Here is a 21,614-nt window from a genome sequence, read left to right as displayed (position 1 = left end):
TCGAGGGTTCTGCCTTCTGCACGCCTAGGTGCTGACGCACGCAGAAGGCGCTCAGGTTTGCTGGACGCCAGCCATCATGCCCGTCGACAGATGGCTAGAAGCTGAATTGTTTTCCATCTGGACGTCGTTGTTGTCGTTGGAGCGCAGCCAATCAAAGGACACTTGGCAGGTGCCGAGCTTACTAATCAGAAGCCTCATGCCGGGAGACCCGTCGACGACCAAAAATACAACAACAGCAAACCGGCGTCGAAAGCTGAAGCTCGCTTGTCAAGCTCGCCATCCCGGGACCTGACGTCCCGCCCATCAGTCGAGCTGGGCTTTGGCTGACATCCTCGGGTTTTGGGCCACGCGGCTTCGACTGGTGGCAGGATTTTCTGTACAACCAGATTTCGGGATGTTGCAGGAGTGACAGATCGACTACACAGGTCGACTTCATGGTCGAGTCCTTGCCATGATTCCAACCGCCGTTCCATGAATTGCTCAAACAACCTGTCTCCGGATTCTGCGCACGACTTGTCTGTTGGCTGAATGACGGAACTGAATGACTGAAGGAGTCACAGTATATCACAAAGCGGCTTTGAAAGATGGCAGCAGTAGGCTCAGGGCTCAATGATATATTATGCCAGGCACTGGCCCCGGATACGAAGGGCTGCCCGATCGCAGCCCTTCCGCAATCCCTCCAACATGTTAATGGCAACTGTGCTGGGACGAAGCCTTCATCGGTCCTCATGCAGCTGTCCGGGCCCCCGGCGGCTCAGTCCAGCATGGCAGACATGGTTTATCTAGGTGAACGTGCTTGACCTCGACACACCTAAAACGATGAAGTCTCAAGCCGATGATACTGACCAGGTGGGTGACATACTATTGAGAGGATGAACTCAGGTATAGAAGAGCGCAGCTCTACAATCGGACCCCTTCCATGAATCATGCCTCAAATCCTCCAACCCCCCTGCCTACCTTGTTCCTACCAAACGATTGTGCGAGAGCGAGCCATGTGATCAGTGTTTTGGTAATTCCGTCATCTAACTTCTCCTGAATCCTACTCCCGTCCCCTTTCCGTCGCGGCCCATCCCTCAACCAGCCGTTGGCGGACCTCCAAAACATTGTGCTTTCGTTCAGGCAAGATATATAACAACAGCAAGGACGTACCCAAGGAGAAGCAGACTCTTCTACTTTCGCAAGTATACTTGTCCGAGACACACCTTTTTCATCTCAATATGGCCTTCGACCATTGTGCAAGCTGTCCAGCTGAAAACCTTGGCCTGGGTGGACGAGGTGTTCACCTTGTGATACCTTCCATGCTCGCACCGATCGTTTCATGTCTGCTCGTGGCAAATCGGGTTTACTGGCGGCTCAATCTGCTGGGAGGTCTTGGCCTTGACGATCTCACGACAATACTAGCAATGGTGAGGCAAACAAGCTAATAGAGCTACTATCTTACCGGGAGGTGCTGACGCCTGAACAGACCTTTTTGTCTGCTCAATGTGGCGCTTCCATAGCTGCCGTCAATTTCGGATATGGTAGACCCGTGGACGACATGAGCTTGAACCAGGCCTCTCAGGCCCTGAAGGTAAGTCATACCACAAAGTCGCTTCAAGAGTCTTTCAACTTATCGATATAATGCAACTCTAGTGTTTCTTCCTTCTACAGATCTTCTACAAGCTCACCATCAATTGCACCAAGCTATCTGTCCTTTTCCTCTATCTTCGCATCTTTTCCGATCGTACCTGGTTCGTCCGGACCTGCTGGGGACTGATCCTCTTCATCCTCTCTGCCTGCCTGTGCTTCACGGCTGCCACTGTTTTTCAATGCAGTCCAGTAGAACGGGCATGGCAGCGCTGGAGCACCCATGGCAGCTGCGTCAACTTATACGCCTTGTGGTATAGCAATGCCATCTACAACATCATGACAGACCTCATAATTGTTTTGATGGTACCGCCTGTCATAATCACACTCAAATTACCAATCCGCCAGAAGTTGGCTCTAATCTGCATTTTCGGTCTGGGAGTTATTGTTTGCGCAGCCTCGATTTCTCGGTTGACCACCTTATATTCTTCGGCATATGGCAGCGATTTGACAGCTGGCTCGCTGGTTTCGACGATCTGGACCACCATTGAGGCGGGCCTTGGTGTCATCTGCGCCAATCTCCCAATGCTGCGAACGCCCCTGCAGCGTTGCTTTCCCAGACTCTTCCCGATCCGATCGAGCACGACTCGCACTGCAAGTGCTGCCCCATCTCCACCAAGCAGTGTATGTAGGGCTGGCCCGCCCGTTGCTCCTAGGATCTTCACTCCGGCACACGATGTTGGCCAAGATAGGCCTTCACGCGAGGCTCCTTCGCATGGAGCTTCACTTGCTCAACTACCAACTGACGACGCCTGGGCCGTGCATCAAGAAACCTCTCGAGCCCCCCTTATCATCAATATTGCCGCTTGTGCTGGGCCTGAGGTTGTGGCAAGCAGACGTCATCCCTCAGATCAGCCTCTTGACTTGGAACCGGGAGGCCATGTGGACTGGTACTCACGACCACACACAGTCTGGTGAAAAGAGCAAGTGAATGCCAGGACCGAAAGCCAGTGAGGCAGCTCGCTCTCAAAGTTGAATCCGGTCTCCTGGCTACAATGAACGCAAATTCCATACCTTCTCAGAGATGGAGAGCCATGGTGAGGGCATGTGTCAACCTGAGTCGCCCTCTCCGTGAGCTGATTAGCTTGCCGGCACTGTCTCTTGACCTAGAGAACGTTTCTGACGGGTTGCACGATGTCAATACAGGTTGATCGACATTGGACAAACCCCCCCATATAGTCAATTAATGTCATGTTGTTTGCCATCGATAAAGATCCGACTGAGGGTATGAATGGCTACAGTGCTACACCGGCTTCGGCGGCAGGATATTGGTTTCCCGGGCCATGCAGCAAACCTTGTGGCCATGAGGCCTGGCACTAAAAGCCAAAAACAAGAAAACAGCTTGAGGTATATTAGGGCCAGTCAGCCCTGTACAGCTGGTGAATGCCTGGTCCAAATTATGACAAGGGCACGAGGTTAGCAGACAAAATTGGGAGCCAAGGTCCTACTAGGTAGTCGCATCAGACCGTACAATGCAGCAGGTAGCCTCCTTAGCCTTTTGTCATATAAGGCTCTAGGTTCTCCAGGCGTCGAAAGGGGTCTCTGCCCAACTGTTGGGTTCCATCATAGGTATGCTGTTTTTGAGGCCCCTAGGTACGTTGATGATGTCGCCAACAGTTCGTCATTTCACTGCTCTTTACGCTTTCTCCTTGTCAAAGAATGGAGGCGCCCTTCTTTCAGCTCACTCCATTCACGTATCTGTCTGATCTCTCATCTTTGACCAGGTCCATCCTGTAGAGAGAAGATAAAAGTGTACTGAAACTGGAGGATCGACTAGAGCCAAGTTGATAATTAAAGCGGCATGTTTTACTGATAGCAAGTGGTTAGGCCGGTTTCCTACCGCCAAGGCCCGGAGCTTTCTCTTGCCTGCGATGAAGGAGTCGTGCTTCCAAAGGTCGACGGGAGCTCTCGACGCCAGACACATTACTCACCAGCTTCAGCAGTCGCCCGGAACTTTCCTGAACAGTTTTGAGAAGCATGTACGAAGATATAACCGGCCCCAGACTCGCAACAAAGTTACTGACATCGTCACCCAGCTCGAAATGTCGTTCGTCATCCGCCGAGGACTATCGACCCTTGTCCCCCCGAAGGTAATACATTCATATTGCGCGCCTTGTTCATATGCACAAGCTAATCTACGGTAACAGGTTGCCAACCCAGAGGTATGTAGAAGTGTCTGATTTCCTACAGTTCCGCCGCCCGAATCTACCTCCGAATCGACGAAAATGCGCCTACGCTTGTTCAATGTTTCCCGCGTTTTCGTGTCCGAATATAACAGTACAGAAAGATTGAGCATGCTCTAACAATGTTTCAGGGTTTGGGAGCTGCCAAAAATGCCGTTCGCATGGCCAGAATAGCCAAATTCTATGAGAAACTACCGAAGGGTCCTGCGCCCGAAAGAGCACCGAGTGGACTGTTGGGCAGATATCAGGCGAAATACTTTGGCAAAGATCCATCCCCAGCCCGTACGTGTCTTGACTATGTTGAAAGATGGCACACACTGATCAGCGACAGCAATTTGGCATGCTATCTTCGGCATCATGGCATTGGGTTACAGCATGGAGTACTACTTCCATTTGCGTAAGTGGATTTGCCTGGATTGGATGGATTTCGCTGACAATGTCCAGGACACCACAAGAACAATGCCCACTGATCGTCGGTCCATTGACTAAGTGAATAAAGCCCGAGGCAGACATTGTATATAAGATGGAATGAAACGATTGAGCTTGACTGAGATCCCACTGGAATTTCCTTGCATCGCCTCATCGGCAATACCTGTGACCTGATCGTGTTTCACAGAATTGTTCCCTCAACTTGTCTTGTTGCCTTTGTCCGCTTTTCCGCTTTACGCTTTACGCATTCCGCAAGCATGGATTCCGTGCATTTTCGTGCGTGCCTGAAACCAGGGTGTTATTGCAAGCCATCTCAGGTGCATGATATTGGAGGAGTACATGGACTACGGATACTGAAACGCATTCATACACAGGGCACCTGCAACTTAGGCAGTCTTGAATGCTTTTATTCGTCGCAGCTCTACTCTGTGACCGGGAATTAAATGCTCAGACCATGGCTACCGTATGCACGTGTTCCAATATGCTTTTGATGACGGACAGGAAGTGGCGATTGGCCCATGCGCAAAGCTATTATAAGTCCTGACGATATAGAGGGAATGATGGGAGTTGGGATAACTACAGGCGCAGGTCTACGCAGGCAGTTAGTTCAACCCTGAGAAGTGCTAAATCATGTGGTTTGGCGAGATTAATACCTACTATCTACCTTAGAGCAATAGTACAGCCACTAAAGCCACTACTGCCAGTATTGAACTCTACTACCCCGGTGCCAAGCCCTGCAACGCCGCAACTCACTGCACTGCACTGCAGTGGCACGACTTCACCTGCGCAGCCTCCTATCTCAACTGAGTCAACCACAACCACCCCTTCTCATCACTATATTTCTTCCCGTTCAGGTGTCATAACCCTTCCCTCTACCTCCCCTCCTCGGTCATCCCTTCGAACCACGCGACCGTAACCCAAGGACACACCGTCCGTGACCGGACAACACAAGCACGTTGGCAACCGTGGCATACTACGTTCACTAACAGGTACATGCCGACCCCGTTGGTGCTACACCGTTGCGCTCTGACTGAAGCCGAATCCTATCGCATAGAAACGAGTTTGTTATGGCAGAGCAGAGTGCGCAAGATGTGGTAAACCAAACTCAGTCGGTCGGCGACGCCTCGCCTTCCGACGCACCTGCGACCACATCCACGCCTGATATCAAAGTTTCTGGGGACGACACCGGTGCCGTGGAGGATACACCGAAGGAGAATGGAGTTCATACCCTGTCGAGTCTCAAGATGGAAGAGCACGACGATGCGTCAGCTCGTTCCGATACCGATACCAGTCGTGCCGATGGAAGTGTTTCTGGTGACAAGGTTGCCGAATCCAAACCTCTCAAGAAATTGGCCGCGAAGCCTGTCAGCTTTGCCAAATACTCAGTCCCCAAAGTCATCGCTGCAAGTACCGCGGCCAAAGGCGCCGACAAAGGTAACTGCACAACCGCCTTCTCTGCGCTTCCAACTGACTTGAGTCTAGCTGCCATGCCGAGCTCGTCTGGTGCGTCGCTCACCCAGGCCGGACGGCCGCGATTAGTCGCCAAGACCACCAGCTCTCTACAATCCCAGTCCAAGCCTTACAAGACAGTCGCACCAGATCCAATGCAGGTCTGGAATAAAAACAGAGGTATATCTTTCACTGAAACCTCATGGAATTTGAGATACTGACGCCTATTCAGTCACCCCACAACCCTCGGCGAAACACCTGACGGACGAAGAGCTTAAGCAGCAATACGGTATCCATCTAACGTCGCGCATACAGGCAGATGGGGATGGGAAAGAGGCGAAATGGGCGGACATCGATGACGACGAAGACGACTGGGCTCCGGAAACCATTGAATGGAATGATGGCACTAAGAGCACCTTAACTCCCGCCGATATTGCACCACAGGCGATACAGAAATCAGCGACGCCATCTGAAACGGCGGAGGCCGAGCAGTCAAAACCTGCACCTCCTCCGAAGGTCTTGACTTCGCATTTTGCCAGTTCAGTCGGCCCAAATGCTACCGTGCTCAAGCTTGGTGCCAGTGTAGAAAGACAGCATGCGCAGAAGACCTCCATTCTCCATGCCAAAGGCTCTTCGGAGAAATCTTCTCTGGTCGGTTCAAAAACGGCCCCTGCTCCTACCCCAGCAAAATCGCCGTGGGCGCCGTTGCCTCCCATGGAAAAGGTCTCACCCATACCCATTATTCCGCAGATGGCGATGCCCCCACCAAATCGCTTACTTCCTGGTCATTCACACGCTCAAGGTCCTCCGTCCATGGTCGCTCCGTCTCCGGCTAAGGAGATTTCCGCCGACGACTTCAATCGCACCTGGCGCGATACACAGCCTGGCCAGCCTCGCGAGCTCTATATGCCGAACTCAGGACGCTATGAAGCAGTTCCTGAGAGCCGAAGACGCATGTCTCGAAATGACCAGAATTTCCGAGCACCTGCTGTTTTACAGAGACCAAGCCATGCCGATCCACATGCCCCAGCCGAGCCATCACCTGCATTTCAGACACATCGCACGAGTACAGATCAAGCGCGCCGAAGAGCGTCTTCAACAATCTCTGGGGGCAGCGGCCAATTTGGCCGACGAATGTCAATCAAATCTGGTGAGGCCGCGCCTCCGGTCTTCGAATCACACAATCCCGATGAGGAAGCAGCCATGCGGCTGCCATCCACGGAAGGAGCACCGTCGCAAACTCAAACACCGGCATACCAGGCTCGCGGCACAAATGAGTCCGTCTCAGGTGACGCAAACTTGGCAAATGATCCAGACTTCGAGGTCCAGCGCGCCCAGCAGAGAGCTCTCATGAAAGAAAAGATTGAACTGGCTAGGAGACGCAAGGTGGAGGAGGAGCAGCGGTTGGAGGCAGAGAAGCAAGAGCGCATTCGGTTGAAGTTGGCTTCCCTTGGACTCGAACCCAACGTTGCAAAGAAGGCGCAGGATACAGAAGAGAAGAAGAACGGCGACCAATTGGCAGCGCCCTCTGCTTCTGCTTCTGCCATTGGCGTCGCTGTCGCAGCCACACACTCACCACCGAAGCCACCTCTACCTCTTGCGTCTGGTGCGCCCCAACAGTATGGAATGATGAAAGTCCACCCCATGGATTCGGTCAAAAAGTTGGCAACTCCAATGCCTCGCCCCAGCGAGCCACAGCGCGGGCCTCCTCGTGGAAACGTCGAGGTCGGTGCAGAAGACCCTAAACAAGAAGCATCTCAAGGACCCTCACCCATTGTAAATGGTGTGCGAACAGTACCGGAAATGCGAAGAACAAGCGGCCAGGAGACGGCCAGTACTGCCGAACCAAGTCCAAAATTGCCCAAGCCAAGCTCAGTAGCAGGAGATGCGAGAAGTGGCTGGGGAGACGTACGCCATGATCATCGTCAACCGCAATCTGGCAATCTTTGGGGTTTGCCAAACAACAAATCCCTTGGAAATGGAACTTTCGACCAGGGTCTCGCAGGGTATGCACCACAGGACCTTTCACGGACCTCGTCCACGGCACAAGGTTGGATGAACAGCAGAACGCCTCACGCCAGTCGCTCGCCACAGCCAGAATATGTGAATCACTCTCTCCCAGATACCAGACCCTTTCCCTACCGACCAGCGGCCTCTCCAGATCAAGGCCCTCTGGCAGCGGACAGTGAAGTCGACTCTCTCTTACCAAGCACCAAACCTGCACCCATCGCGCCACCGCAATCTCAACAAGCCCATCCCGCCGATAGCGGTCACCACAATACTGCGCGGCCACACGGCGTAGATGCTTGGAGCAATTTTCATCAAATGGCTAGTCAGCAGGAGCGCGCGGAGAATGAGAGGCTCCAAGGAGAGATCACGGCTCGCCGCGAAGAAGAGCTGCGGACAGGCATTCGCCAAGGACCTCAGTATGTCTTCAATGAGACGTGGAAGCAGGTGCAGCTCGGCGATTCTGCCGAACAACGACAAGTTTCAAACGTCTCTCAGTCTGCCGTACCCGCATCACATGCCTTTGGAGCTGTGGGATCATTGCCTGGCGGTGACCTGGCTCCGAGAATGATGGCCAGCCCATCGGGCCGCGGGTCGAGGTTCTTCCCACACCACGCTGGAGGACATTCTGCTCCTGATCGACGAGCTTTTACTTACAGTCATCCGGAACCGCCGCGGACACCATCGCCTCCACCAGCAGAAGAGTACTCTAGCTTTCACCCTGTATTTGACGGTGATTTCGTGAAGCCTGTTGTACATTTCCCACGGGAGAAGGCCGTCGTCAAGCTGCCACCAGTCATGCCGCCAACACCACCAAGTCCACCCCGCTCTCCAAGCACGGCTGACGCCGATACGTCGTTAAGCTGGGCCGCGAGAGTATCAATGCCGCCTGCAGCAGCTCTTCGTGCAGTTTCGACGCCACTTGTGCAGAACCCTTCATGGCAAGAACGATTTAATGGATTGCTTGGGAAGAAATCTTCTCATGCAAGGGAACTTGCTCAGCCTGTGGATGCGGCTCTGGCGGTCACATCATCGACAAAAGAACCTCTGGATTCACACCACCTTCTCAAACCCACCGCATCAGTCTCTCTTCCTGCACATACGGTGCCCCAAGTCGTTGCGGAAGTTGGGCCCTTCGCGATGACCAAAGACGTTGAGAGCGAGGATGATCTTTTCGAAGACAGAGAGCCTGGCTCGCTGCCAGCCATCCACTTTCCCAAAGAAACTCCAATGTCTCTGCCGTGGAACCCGCCCTTTGCCGGAAGAATGCCACCACCGCCAGTGGATCCTTTCTCGTGTCAGCCTTTCATGGTTAGCAACCTCTACGAGCGTCATTCTCCTCTAAAACCTCAGTACGCGCTGATCCGATTCCCGGGGCCCATGAGGTCTATCAAAAAGGACATTCCAATTAAGGGATCACCAGCCAACAACGGAGGGAGACAGCGGTTTAATAACAGCACGCCACAATCGTCTGCATCTTACGGCGGGAAGAATCCTCGACACCGAGGTGGTCCGCGATCTCGAAATGTGTCCAAAGCGCATTGAATGAGCTTTGATCGGCTCTCTCTCTCGTTATCTCTCCAAATCGACACGGGAGGAACTGGGAACGACCTATCTCCATCTCCAAGTCATCCAGGCCAAGTCATCAGTTTCGGCAAGTGGTAGTGCACCGTATGCTGGAATAAATGAACCCAAATCCTTTTCACAATGTATTTCTTGAATCGTCGTCGTTTCACGCATCATCGCAGGGGCAGAACCGAACCAAGCCAAATCAGACGCCACGACGGACACAGGCACTATCTTTTGTTGGTGCCTCTTCTCATAACCATCGCTTCTCGGTCGCTCTGCTTTCTGGAGGGAGAGAGCTGACATGATTGTGTACAAAGCAAAAAGAGCTTTTCCTGGGGCAAGACGGGCTTTTTCCTCATTCAAGAGGGCAGCACAGAAGCTGGACACTCATCACTTTGAGTGAATGGGAATACATAGTCTTGCTTAGAAGGAGCTGTTGTGGCTTGTTTGAACGGGCTCGAGTCTCTCTTGAGCATCAATTCACAAATGACTATTCCTCATCAAACCGCGTGTTGGTGCATATGGTTGCTACATCAAGCCATTGAAGCCTTTCCTCTGTTTTCCCAAAGGCATAGTCCACTCGTGCTCTTCTCCTAGGAACTACTTACTCGAGCCAAGAAGCAAGTTTCTGGTGGGAGATTGATTATTCAGTAACGCATTACTTCAACAGGTCACACATTGTCGGACAATGGTAAAATCCAGGGGCCAGGAGAATGATCAGGATTCCATACGAGATGAGATGACATTTGGGGTTCAAATTCGTAGAAATGCCATTCATTGTCCGTTCCCCATCCCGGGTGGCAGCACAACTAGACAAATTGCTTCTGGCAAGACAGAAGTTCTGCATCGCATGATTGAATTGCGTTGTGTTGTATTGCTTTGCTTTGCGTTTGCTTCGATGGTCCACCCACCCACCAAGATCAGCCAACTCCCAGAAAGAAAGGTTGGGACTGAAAAGAAAAACAAGATAAAACGTGGATATGTGAGATGGTCTTTTGATATCTGAATAACTCTTCCCAGTCCAGTCCAATTCAGTTTCGGGTAGATAAATCCACACTAATCCAATCCAACCCATCCAAGGTTCGTGGTCGGCTATCAAGGCTCCCAAACTGCAAAGAAAGACGGGATACTATAGCAGGAGTTGTAACGGGTTCGTGACGGCGGTCGTTCGGCGGCGATCGGTCGTCGTGGTGTCGTTAACAGAACAGAACAGAACAGAACAGAAAATAAATATGGAGCACTAGAAAACCGGATCGTCCTTCGTAGGGTCCTGGATTTGAGTTTATGGTTTCGGTGAGAGGAGCTGGACGAATTCCTCGTCTGGAGTAGAGAGGGAAAGTCGGTTAGTCTCTTGTCGTAAGGGGAATATTGAATAGATATTGACCGATGAAGGTGGCAGGATAGACGAAAGAAACGAATAGATTGAGCAACGCCCTCCCTCAGATGAGATAGGGGCAGACTGAGCGCGAATCCGGACGGAAGGAAACTCGAACGTCGAATGACAACAAAGAGGTAGATGTAGTAGGGAAAACAGAAGAAGCAGAACCCTCCTCCCAAATAGAGCGGCGATAGGTAATAGATAGATGGAAAAGCAAAGGGTAGGGATAGCTGGAAAGGTCGGAGAGATGAAAAAGAAAAAGGAACCATAAAACAGAAAACGTACAATCTATGGTGCCGTTCTTGTCCTTGTCCGCCTCGCGGATCATCTCGTCGATTTCGGCATCGGTCAGGTTCTCGCCGAGCGACTTCATGACCTGGCGCAGCTCATCGGCTGAAATGGTGCCGCTGCCGTCCTTGTCGAAGACATCGAAGGCGGCGCGGGTCTCGTGGGCAAAGTCCTGCGCTTGGACCGTCGCGGACATCATCTTGAGGAATTCTGACACATGATCAGCAGCGCATGAGGTATAGGAAGAGGAAGACGGTACCGTCGAAGTCTATGCTGCCGGAATGGTCAATGTCGACTTCATTGATCTGAATTGTGATGATGCGGGCGTGGTTAGTGGTCTGTTTTCTGGTGCGGATGGTTGGGTTGGAATGGAATGGAGGAAGGGGGACCAGGACTACAGTCCCGAGAGATTCGGATTGGATTGGATTGGAAAATGTGTCTATCATACCATGTCTTGCAACTCCGAGTCTGATGGGTTCTGGCCGAGCGAGCGCATGATCTCGCCGAGTTCCTCGTCCGTGATCGTGCCTGTGGTTTGTTCAGAAGGTCAGATTGTCGTGACGTTTGAACTGGAGGTTGGGCCTCGCTCGCATTGGGTTTGATGCAAGTATATGTCGAGGTCTGGACGAGGGAGCAAAGATAGGGCTCCTGGGTTGACAATGACAATGACAATGACAAGGCTGAGGGCTCTGGGCAAGCAACTGTCCGGGACATGTCTATTCAGCATCCCCAGGAGTCAGGACTTACCGCTTGAATCTTTATCCTGTTCCACTCATCAGGTTAGACGGTTCTTGTCTAGGGCACACAAAGACTCAAGACCCAGACTTAGACTCAGACTCACGAATAGAGCGAACACGTCTCTGTATGCATTGACCTCCTCGTCGGACAGCTTTGCTGACGTGGGCGTCTGATGGATCACGTGTCAAGGTCAGCCTCAGGAAAGAAATCTGGCCCCCGAACCAAACGAGACGAGACGGAGTTGGGCGGGAAGACTGGATACTACCATTGTGTTCTTGGTCGGCGCTGGCGCTGGACCTGTGTTGGTATTGATCTTGTCGACTTTCGGCGGTGGCATTGGGACAGGAACTCTGGTTGAAAGAAAAGGGAAATCGACTTGAGTTATAGGGTGCCTTAGGCGGACAAAGGCAAACGAAATGAGTGTTGCAGGCCAGACAGAGACGTTGCACGGATTGGATTGGGATTGGACAGATAAAGCGTGTGTGCCTGACTATTTTGGCCCAGGTGACGTGTTCAGCTGGTCAGGGATGGATTGCTGGGGCGGTCGGTCGTGTTTGTTTGTCCCAAATGTCTGGTGTTGCTGGTCAATCAGGCTGCAATATAAATTGTATGAAACGGGAGCTGGCGGTTTGGGAGAGACAGAGAGAGGTCCAGGGGCTGAAAGGAGCAATCAAGAGTGTGATTGATGGTTTAGGGCTACCCCAGCTTTTTAAAGGTGTCTTGGTGTTGCGTGTCTCTTGCTGTTAGAGCATTGATTGAGTCCAGAAAGGTGTCAGAACGGCCTTAACCCTTAGCGCAGTGACGGGAGCGGGAGGCCTGGTGGAGGGAGGTGAGATTGATTGCTTGATTGCTTGATATCGTCGATTGAGGGGGGGAAGATGTGGTGATGTCTCGTGGGGCAGGGGGCCTTGCACGTGACGGGCAGTTTAATATCACGTGACTACTTTCTTGTCACGTGACATGAATTCCCTTCTTGGCACGTGCGTTCAAATGACGGTCATTTCACCCTGAGCAGACATGGAGCCTCGTCATGATCCATGATCAGGAGATACAAGAGAGAGCGAGAGAACACACCAGACAGTTAATTTCTCTTCGTACAATCAAACAGAGACACACTTGTGATCGGAGTCACTCATTTCGACGAGGATATATAGTCCTCTTCCCTAACCCTCACTACGTTTTTGGGCTCTCATATGTTAGCTCGAGTCTACAGATTTACTTCTTGTCGTCGATACGCATCCACCTCAATGGCTCTCCATCAAGCTACAAGCAATTCCAATGCTCCTGTAAAGGACAAGCTCATCTGTAAGTCCGCAAGCATCCAGAAGAAAGACCTGTCTATGGACTGAAGAGATTGCATGGGATGAGACGATAGTTCTCCAACCCTTTCAACAACCCTGCTGTCTCTCTGACCCAGCATGAACCTACCATCAGCCCCAATGCCTCGCATGAACACATCAGATTCATTCCATCTGATTCAAGCGTCAAACATCAAACATCCCATTCTTTTCCCTTCTTCAGATCCCCTTGGATTCTCTCTGCCACCTTCACCCTGCAGGACCTATCCCAATCTCATCTCCAACATCCCTCAAGGATACATGACGCATCTCCTCCCTCCCTCCCTCCCTCCCTCCCTCCCTCCCTCTCTCTGCGTCTCTCTCTAACTCTCTCTCTCTCTCTTCCCTTTCTCACATTCTTTTCCCATAGTCGCGCCAGGCCATTCTCCCGACGACGCCCACCGCGCCGCACAATTCACCAAGTTCCGCCTCCACCGCAGCGACCTATCAGCGGACCCACTGATCCAATTCCACCAGTGGTTCAGCGCGCCCGAACTCCAATCGCACATCCCCGAGACGGTGACGCTGTCGACGGCCGAGCTGCCGTCGGGCCGCATTTCCTCGCGGACGGTCTACCTGAAAGAACTCGACAAGAGCGGCTTCGTCATCTACTCGAACCTCGGCACGAGCCGCAAAGCCGCCGACCTGGCCAGCAACCCGTACGCCAGCCTGTGTTTCTGGTGGAAGCCCGTCGAGAGACAGGTGCGGGTCGAAGGGCGCGTCGAGCGGCTCACCCCGGAGGAAAGCCAGGTCTACTTCGACACGCGCGCGAGGGGGAGTCGGATCGGCGCGTGGGCCAGTCAGCAGACGAGTGTGCTCAAGGCCGAATCTTCTTCTTCTTCTTCTCCCGATGACGACGACGATGGACGTGCCGAACTCGAAGCTCGCGTCAAAGAAGTTGAGGCGCGCTTCGAAGGCCAAGACCACATCCCCGTGCCTCCGTTCTGGGGCGGCATCCGCGTCATCCCGGATACCATGGAGTTCTGGCAGGGGAGGGAAAGTCGATTACATGACCGATTCCGCTATACCCGAGCAGAAGGGGAAGGCGAGAAGGGGTGGAAGATTGAAAGACTTGATCCCTAGATAAGATCCGCGGAGCCTGGAAAAGGGAACCACATCTCAGGGTGTCTAAACGAGAAAGATATCAAGACGAGATCCCACCTCGTGGAGAAGATCATCACTTATTAAGATCAATGTCTAGTAATGCTACAAGGTCATACAAGCTGTTATATTGAACCAGCTTGGGTAATGATTGTTGCATGTTCCGGGTCATATCCAAGGGAGAAGCCGGGTGTGGGTTATGAGATCTCTTTGCGAGATTCAACTACGAGGGAGAACAGGAGAATAGGGGATGAAGAAGAAAAATGGTTGAGGAAGTATACTATTCATTAGTCCATGCTGCCTTTGCAGCATTGGTTCAGAAGACGTCGGTTAGACTGTCAGCTATCTTCAGTATCTTCCTCAGTCTCAACCAGCTCTTGCCGGGAGGACATGGATGCAGATTTTGTCGGACCTAGAGACAGGACATATGCCTCTGGTCTCCGATCAAGTCTGTCCATCAAAAATTGAGTAGAGAGTATTCTTTCGCGTTTTCGTCCGCGTTTGTGTTTTGTTGTACATCCGTCCACCAGGGGAATCCCCATCCCTGTTTGGCCCCTTTTCAAAGGACTCCTGGATCTAACCAAGACCCATAAACTCCAGTCACAGCTCAAGCAGTTCGCTGCCACCCAGCGTGTCGCAAGATGGTCGGTCGCTGCGAACCGAGATGAAAAATCTACCGTTGTTGCGCCAAAGGCACCCACACGCCTCGCCCATACATGACGCTGTCGCGCTTCGCTTCGCTTGGCTAACGAGACGAAGAGAATTAACTGTTCGGCTCCATGCTCCGAAGGCTCCATGCGTCAAAAATCCATAACGCCATATGTCGTAAAGAACCATGACCCACAGCATACAGCTCACTTCTCGTGTGTGAGCGTGGCCATGGCTGTGGCTGAGGTCCGTATTTCTGGGTATCATGTTCTGTGCAATCAAACAAAAGAAAATAGGATCGAGGCAAGCGAAGCGGGTCGCCACTCTCGAAACGCGCATGATCAAAAGAAACCATTCAGACAGTCGTTCCTCCCACCAGCGCAAGAACCTTTTCGGTAACTGCGGCCGGATATCCCTTTGTGAGCATTTCCTGAACGACCGCATTTGCGCCGGCACGGTCTTCTGCAGACAGGAAAGCCCGCGTCATTGCCTCGTAGGTGCTGGGTTCGCGTTTGGCCGCACCGAGTTGGTTGTAGATCTCCTTAGCCTTGGAAACGTCGCCTTCTCCAGCCCAACCATGAATCAGGGTGTTGGCAATGTACGGGGTCATGGAAACTCCACGACGAGCCATATCGGAAAGCACCTCAGGAGTGTTGATGACTTCGTGGTTGGCTACCATCGCTTCCAAAAGGTTCTGGTACAGCGTGTCGGTTGGTCGAATATGCTCTACGTGCAGCACAGAGTCGAAAATCGCCTTGGCCGCAGGCAAGTCGTGCATCACACAGCCCTTGGCATGGATCAATGAACCGTAGTGAACTGCCTCGGGTTGGACACCGGCCTTCTTCATTTCCGAAAGAATGCCTTCAGCTGCGGCAAAGTTGACCGGCTCAAGAGTTGCGAATGACTCGATCAGAAGTTTGTAGGTGTGAGAAGTGGGCTTGATGTTCTTGGACTTCATCCGCTCGTAGTATCGTAGAACTTTGCTCCGATCACGCTTGGTGTTGAGGAAGTATTGAATGATGGAGTTGTACGGGGCAGGCCGAGGTCGATAGTTGGGCGCGGCCTCCATTTCGTCAAACATGTCCACGGCGAAACGCTCTTCACTTGTGCGGCAGAGGGCGTTGACCAGCGTGCCATATGTGACGGAAGACGGACGAATCCCGCGACCTTCCATATCGCCGAAGTATCGAAGACAGTCGTCGATGCGTCGAGCCTTGCCGAGCTTGCCGATCACCGCATTGTAGAGGAAGACACTCGGAGTGACTCCCTCGGACAATGCACGTTGGAAAATCTTGACGGCTTCGGTAGCCTCGTCGAAAGTCCCCTCAAGAGTCGTGATGTAGATGCCGAAGGTATTGGCCGAAGGAGCGGCGCCCATATCCAAGAGCTCTTGATGATACTTCGCAGCTAGCTCACGATCACCAACAGTCAAACATGCCGCAACAATCGAATCCAGAATGGAGATCCAGCCGGCACGCACGGATGGAATTTGCAAAGAAATAGGTACATCAGCTTGTGCCATAGCCAAGATGTCGTGGATCAGCCTAGGTTGTTTGGCTTTGCTCGCAGCAGTGATGAGTTTGGCGTAGGCGGTATAATGCAGATTCCTGCCCGCACGGCGGATATTTCTCAACCGAGTCAGACCGTCGTTGAGATGATTTTCAATCCGTCCGCTGGTGCTCTCGACCAGTTCTGAGATTGCCTTGGATGCACGGTAGTCTGTGGTGTGGGCGTATGGGTCATATGCGTCAGCAACAGACACGTTTTCCAACACCACTGAATGAGGCGACAATGGTGCCGGGAGTTGCACAGTCACAGGAGCGATTGGAGCCGGGTTGAGCAATTGTTGCCAACGTTGCAGAAGGTCTGGACGAGCCACGGCAACCTTGGGCAGACATTCGCTCACAACGTGCACGGTGGAGGGGTCCATCGGGATGCCACGGTTGAGGACTGTCTCAAGGAGATGAGAGAATCGTGCCATGTGGGCAATGTCGAGACTCTCATGAGACAGCAACATCTGTGCCTGAACATGAAGAGCCAGTGCAATGTCCTGTGCGTTGAGCTGATGCACGCACTCGGGTCCGAGGCTTGCAATAGCGTGCTGAGCAACCGGCGAGACCAGCCCACCATTCTCAATCATCGCTCTCAACAAAGAAATGCTTGTAGGCGCAGAGACCACAGCCTGCTGTTGAGAGAAAGCTTCACCAAATAGGACTATGGCTTCGTCAATCTCTGCAACGGCGAGCTGGCGAGTGACCTCGCTATTGGCTCCGGCTCGAATGTGTTGAAACATGGACCGTGCTTCCGAGATGCCTTCTTCAACCGAACCAGCGTTGATGAGGGCCAAAGCATACATCGTCGTGAAATCCGTGGTTGGGACGATCGGAAGCGAGCGCGCCTTGTTCCAGGTTGACTTTGCTTGAGCGACATCTCCGGCACGAATGTACATCGCGGCGACGGCCATGGCGGGTTCCGCTTTCAGATTCGACAGCGTGATGGCATCGAAGCATTCTATAGCTTCAGTCACACTGTCGGCATCTGCAGCAGCCGTCGAGATCAGGGACAAAGCTTGATCACGAACCAAAGGCGACAACGTGTATCCATTGATACTTGAAGCCGCGGTGGCGTAAGAACCCTGATCGAGGTGGTATCTCACAAGACCATTCAGAATGAAGGCGCTCGTCAAGGCCTCAGCAAGAGCCTGCTCATTCGCCGAACCCTGGAAAGATTGCAGAATCTTTTCATAGAAATGAAGACCACTCTCGGCAAGCCCACATGCATAATATGCCTTGATCAATGAGGCATACACCTGCATATCCAATGGATCATTGGCGGCTCTCTTGATGGCCAAGTCGCGGTACTCTTCGTACAAGGCTTGGGCGGCATGGATGTCTTGCTTTGAAGCCTGAGCATCGATGACAACAGTGTAGAGTCGATGTTCAAGCTGAATTCCTTGGGTATCCATGTCAGCCAGCAGGTTGTTCATATGATCAACCAAGCCGGCTTGGGCACAGGCCTTGACAAGTGCATTGTAGACCGAGGTGGAAAGCTGGAAGTCTTGCACGGTAGCACGGGCAATGTTGTAAAGTTTGGTGGCGAAGGCCAGCGAGGTGTCGGCAGCATAAAGCTGTTGCTGTCTGGTGGCTGAGGGGAACACCAAAGCACCATCACTTCCATATCGTGCTGCTCGTTGACCAAGATGTTTCTGGACTTGGTACGCCTCTAGACTTCTCGCAGCCAGGAACCGCAGAAGGATGGAGTAAGAGGCGGCATTGAGTTCGACCGCACGTTTGGTCATGTCACCATAGACCTCGAGAGCTCTGGGCCATGGCTGGTAGCCCGTACTCAGATTGATGGCCGAGATCAAGATATGGTTATATGCGTCGACGCTCGGCACGTGTCCCTCCTTGATGATCGTTTCAAAGAGGGCAGGAATCTCGGCATATCGTTGTTGCTGGCCTAACAGAACGATCTGATCTGAGAGCGTGGGTTCGTCGGAAACAGAAGAAGCGATGTCAGTTGGGGCAGTCGAGTGTTCTTGGGTGTAGGAAGAGGATTCGAGGTCGGTGCTTGTCTCGCGGACTGTCGAAGTCGCCGGGCTTGAGCTGCGAACAGGACCGCCCGCCTCCTCGTCACGCCCGGTGGTCTCCGCCAGCTGTAACGGTGCATCGCGGGCTTGAGCCTCCTTCTCGTCCTGCTTGACCCATGATTCTTCAACTTCCACCGAATCCTCTACCACGTCTTCAATCTGCGGAGTGGCGCGCCCACTATCCACACGCGAGACTGGTAGCCGAACAGTTGGTCGAAGGATACCGACAGCGCGCGACTCGGATCGCTGGGGTGTCGAGGAGACGATCTTGTCCTGTTGTTTCCAACCTATTCTTCTCGCGAACTGATGCTGCTTCCATTCTGAGTCATCCCCGGTTTGTTGCGCGTGCTGCCAGGCTGCGTAATATTGGGCTAATCCAGCATCTCCGCCAGAAGACTGAGAACTGTGTCCTGCCTTGGCTCCGGCACCCGAACCCGAAGGGCTTGAGAAGGCATTTTGAAGATGCGCGGTCTTTGAGAATTTGGCGACGGGGTAATTTTGAAATTGTCCTAGGGACTGACCAGCAGCAACGACCGAAGGAGCATAAGTGTGGGCGATTCCCTTTGCAAAGCTAACACGAGCGAGATGGGCAAAAGGCTTGAAAGGCATTTAGAAAACTGAACCTCCCTTCCGGTCAAAGCGGAGTCGGTCGAAAAGAAATGGAGGCGAACGAGGCAGGTTCATTGACAACCCGGGGGCCGCCAATGAACGCGCAGGCTGAGAAGGGTGAAGGGTAGAATGGTGAAAGAGGAAGTGTAGAGACACTCACTCGGAGTGGAGTGTCTGCTGATGGCCGTGGTGTGTCGAGTGTAAGGGTAGAGGTGAGAAGTCGATGTTGGTGAGGCTCGCTTGAAATACACACCGTGACTGCGGCGACCTATAGTAATACTATACCCACGTACTCGTAAAAAGTGATGCCTTGAGTGCCTGGCGGAGACAACTTAAAGCCGCGACCAGGTGGTGACGAATGGAACGAACTGGCAGGAATCGTCAGGCGGATACAGGACAGATTCAGTTAGCCAGAGGGAAAAGTAGGAAGCTCCAGGCACCAACCATGAGCCAGGACGAGGAGGAAAGGGTCCGTTTTACAGGGCGAAGTTGGTGGCAGTGGGTGGAAGGGTCGCAGTTTCAGGCGGTGGATTGGCGATGGAGCTCGGGAGGATGAGGGATTTCCAGGCTCCCCGGACCTTCCAGATGTCAAGCTTCCCGGCGCGTTCTCGAGCTCACATGCACAATTATTTACCTATTTATTTATCTAGATTACTATAATGCCATCACAGCCATGATACCGCTGTCAACTAGCCCCGAGGAAGTTTAGCTGCGACGAAGCGTACATTATCTACTCTGTTAGTGCTATTGGGAGTGCGTCGATCTTCACAAGTCACCGGGGCCACGCTTATTGAAGGATAATGCTGGGGGGTCTCTTAGCCCGTAGTCTCAAAGCTAGAAGTCTCCTGGAAGTGCGTTGTCCTCCCCGAAGCCCTAACAATTAATAATTAATGGGTGTGAAGTGGCGCCCCCGGAGCCTGGAAAGTCCCCGGTACCGAGCTATGTACTGCAGTGCGTAGAGGCACTGTACCACAGAACTACCTACGCACGTACCGGCGCTTGAAAGTTGTCTTCAAGTTGTCAACCACACCATCTTCATCGATTTCATCTAAACAAATGCGCTGTCTCGGCCTTGTCGGACATCTCGGCCGAGGACTTATTGTTATGACAAGATCATCATGTGCCTAACCAGCACCCCAGATTGATTCTATAGCAAGGTAAGAATCACGACTACAGAGTAGGTAGTATGCTATGGTATGGACCCAGGATCTACGATCTGTATGGAGAAGCATCTCTCTACTTCTATCGTCACTTCTGATAATGCGGGACAACAAGCCACCCGGCCATACCAAACCAAACCAACCTGGGGTTGGTGAGGTATCACACGTACATGCCCTTTCATCTGCCGAATACCTACGCAGACATCAACTGGCCACCATCACGCGGAGAATCTGCTCTGATTGATAAACTGAACATCCCTCTCCCTTCCGTTGAGGCTCTTACCTACAAACATCCACTTGATCTTTTGCAGTGCATAGTTTGACTAACCATGGCGACGATATCCCCCCAAAAGACAGCCGTGGGAACCTCCGAGGCTGCCGGACTGAGTCCAAGTCCAGCACCACCGGAGCGCTTATCACTCTTCACACGAGCGCGACTGTTTCTGAAAATATGGGCGATGAAGATCCAAGTCAAGGTCCTCGTCGGCCTCATGCGAACCTTCAACGCCTCGAAACTGCGCAAGACACTGCCCACCTACACCAAACGGTATGAGGTTCGTCCCATGCTCGAGAACCGTGTCTTCATCCCCTCCAGCGCACAGCCGGGCGCAAAGCATCCGCTGTTCATGGTCATCCACGGCGGCGGGTTCGTGTTGATGGATCCGACCATGGACGATCCCATCAACCGAAAATTCGCGGACGAGCACGGGTTCGTGGTCGTGAGCATCAACTACCGCAAAGCGCCCTCGTATCCATTCCCGACGGCGGTGCATGACGCCGCAGAGATTGCGCGGGCAGTGCTCGCCGACGCCGATCTGCCGGTCGACCACTCCAAGGTCGCGCTCGGTGGGTTCTCCGCGGGCGGCAACCTCACTCTGGCGATCGCCCAGTTGCCCGGTATCAAGGAGAAGGTGAAGTCGTTGGTGCCAGTCTACCCGGTCGTCGATTTCACGGGGAGATACGAGGGCGAGTTTCGACCCGGCCCGGACGGGAAGCCGGACATGTTGCAGGACACGGCGCCTTTGTTCAATTGGGCCTATTTGCCCGAGGGTCAGGACAGGACAGATCCGCTGCTGAGCCCGATCTGTGCCGGAAGGGATCGCCTGCCTCAACGTATCTTCTTCATCGGCGCCGAATATGATTACTTGTGCTTTCAGGCTGAGATCATGGCCCGCAAACTCGCTGGGCTGGACGAAACGGCCGATACGGGCCCCGACTGGGAGAAAAACGGGATCAAATGGCGTATGGTCCCCAATGTCACCCACGGCTGGACTCATATGCCCAAGCAGGGTGAGGAAGAGGTCCAAAGGAAGGAGGGACTCGAGGTTCTTTATAAAGAGATTGCAGACTGGTTGAAGCAATGACGCTGCGCTTCCGACCAGACTGGCATAAGCTCAATGTTGACAAAGATATAACGAGATAGACAACGAATCACATGTACATAGTACTACAAGACTTACGACCTTCATGTCTAACTCTCCGTGTCTTGACGGTGGAACAATC

At 52.8% G+C, this 21,614-nt stretch overlaps 7 protein-coding genes across 7 annotated transcripts; 5 read left to right on the top strand and 2 right to left on the bottom strand.

The window, feature by feature from the left end:
- Positions 1 to 1,217: 1,217 nt before the first annotated feature.
- A1O1_02764 (uncharacterized protein) lies at positions 1,218 to 2,544 on the top strand (the record flags this gene model as incomplete). The annotated part of the gene is made up of 3 exons (XM_007723674.1): positions 1,218 to 1,406; positions 1,466 to 1,570; positions 1,651 to 2,544. 3 exons carry the CDS (start codon positions 1,218 to 1,220, stop codon positions 2,542 to 2,544), a joined length of 1,188 nt encoding a protein of 395 aa, XP_007721864.1.
- Positions 2,545 to 3,931: 1,387 nt separating this feature from the next.
- Positions 3,932 to 4,279, top strand: A1O1_02763 (F-type H+-transporting ATPase subunit F; the record flags this gene model as incomplete). Its single annotated transcript, XM_007723673.1, has 3 exons — positions 3,932 to 4,091; positions 4,141 to 4,206; positions 4,254 to 4,279. 3 exons carry the CDS (start codon positions 3,932 to 3,934, stop codon positions 4,277 to 4,279), a joined length of 252 nt encoding a protein of 83 aa, XP_007721863.1.
- A 1,026-nt stretch (positions 4,280 to 5,305) lies between these two features.
- Positions 5,306 to 9,239, top strand: A1O1_02762 (uncharacterized protein; the record flags this gene model as incomplete). Its single annotated transcript, XM_007723672.1, has 3 exons — positions 5,306 to 5,672; positions 5,721 to 5,867; positions 5,920 to 9,239. 3 exons carry the CDS (start codon positions 5,306 to 5,308, stop codon positions 9,237 to 9,239), a joined length of 3,834 nt encoding a protein of 1,277 aa, XP_007721862.1.
- Positions 9,240 to 10,545: 1,306 nt separating this feature from the next.
- On the bottom strand, positions 10,546 to 11,128 carry A1O1_02761 (calmodulin; the record flags this gene model as incomplete). The annotated part of the gene is made up of 2 exons (XM_007723671.1): positions 10,546 to 10,583; positions 10,927 to 11,128. The coding sequence occupies 2 exons, from the start codon at positions 11,126 to 11,128 to the stop codon at positions 10,546 to 10,548; spliced, it is 240 nt and encodes a 79-aa protein (XP_007721861.1).
- Positions 11,129 to 12,914: 1,786 nt separating this feature from the next.
- A1O1_02760 (pyridoxamine 5'-phosphate oxidase) lies at positions 12,915 to 14,087 on the top strand (the record flags this gene model as incomplete). Its single annotated transcript, XM_007723670.1, has 2 exons — positions 12,915 to 12,972; positions 13,375 to 14,087. 2 exons carry the CDS (start codon positions 12,915 to 12,917, stop codon positions 14,085 to 14,087), a joined length of 771 nt encoding a protein of 256 aa, XP_007721860.1.
- Positions 14,088 to 15,108: 1,021 nt separating this feature from the next.
- Positions 15,109 to 18,951, bottom strand: A1O1_02759 (uncharacterized protein; the record flags this gene model as incomplete). Its single annotated transcript, XM_007723669.1, has 1 exon — positions 15,109 to 18,951. The coding sequence occupies one exon, from the start codon at positions 18,949 to 18,951 to the stop codon at positions 15,109 to 15,111; it is 3,843 nt and encodes a 1,280-aa protein (XP_007721859.1).
- Positions 18,952 to 20,440: 1,489 nt separating this feature from the next.
- On the top strand, positions 20,441 to 21,475 carry A1O1_02758 (uncharacterized protein; the record flags this gene model as incomplete). The annotated part of the gene is made up of 1 exon (XM_007723668.1): positions 20,441 to 21,475. One exon carries the CDS (start codon positions 20,441 to 20,443, stop codon positions 21,473 to 21,475), a length of 1,035 nt encoding a protein of 344 aa, XP_007721858.1.
- Between the last annotated feature and the right edge of the window lie 139 nt (positions 21,476 to 21,614).

The sequence above is a fragment of the Capronia coronata genome (genome assembly GCF_000585585.1).
Source record: "Capronia coronata CBS 617.96 chromosome Unknown acBCG-supercont1.2, whole genome shotgun sequence".
Lineage (NCBI taxonomy): Eukaryota > Fungi > Ascomycota > Eurotiomycetes > Chaetothyriales > Herpotrichiellaceae > Capronia > Capronia coronata.
Note: the sequence above shows the minus strand (reverse complement) of the source record. Positions and strands in the feature narration are given on the sequence as shown.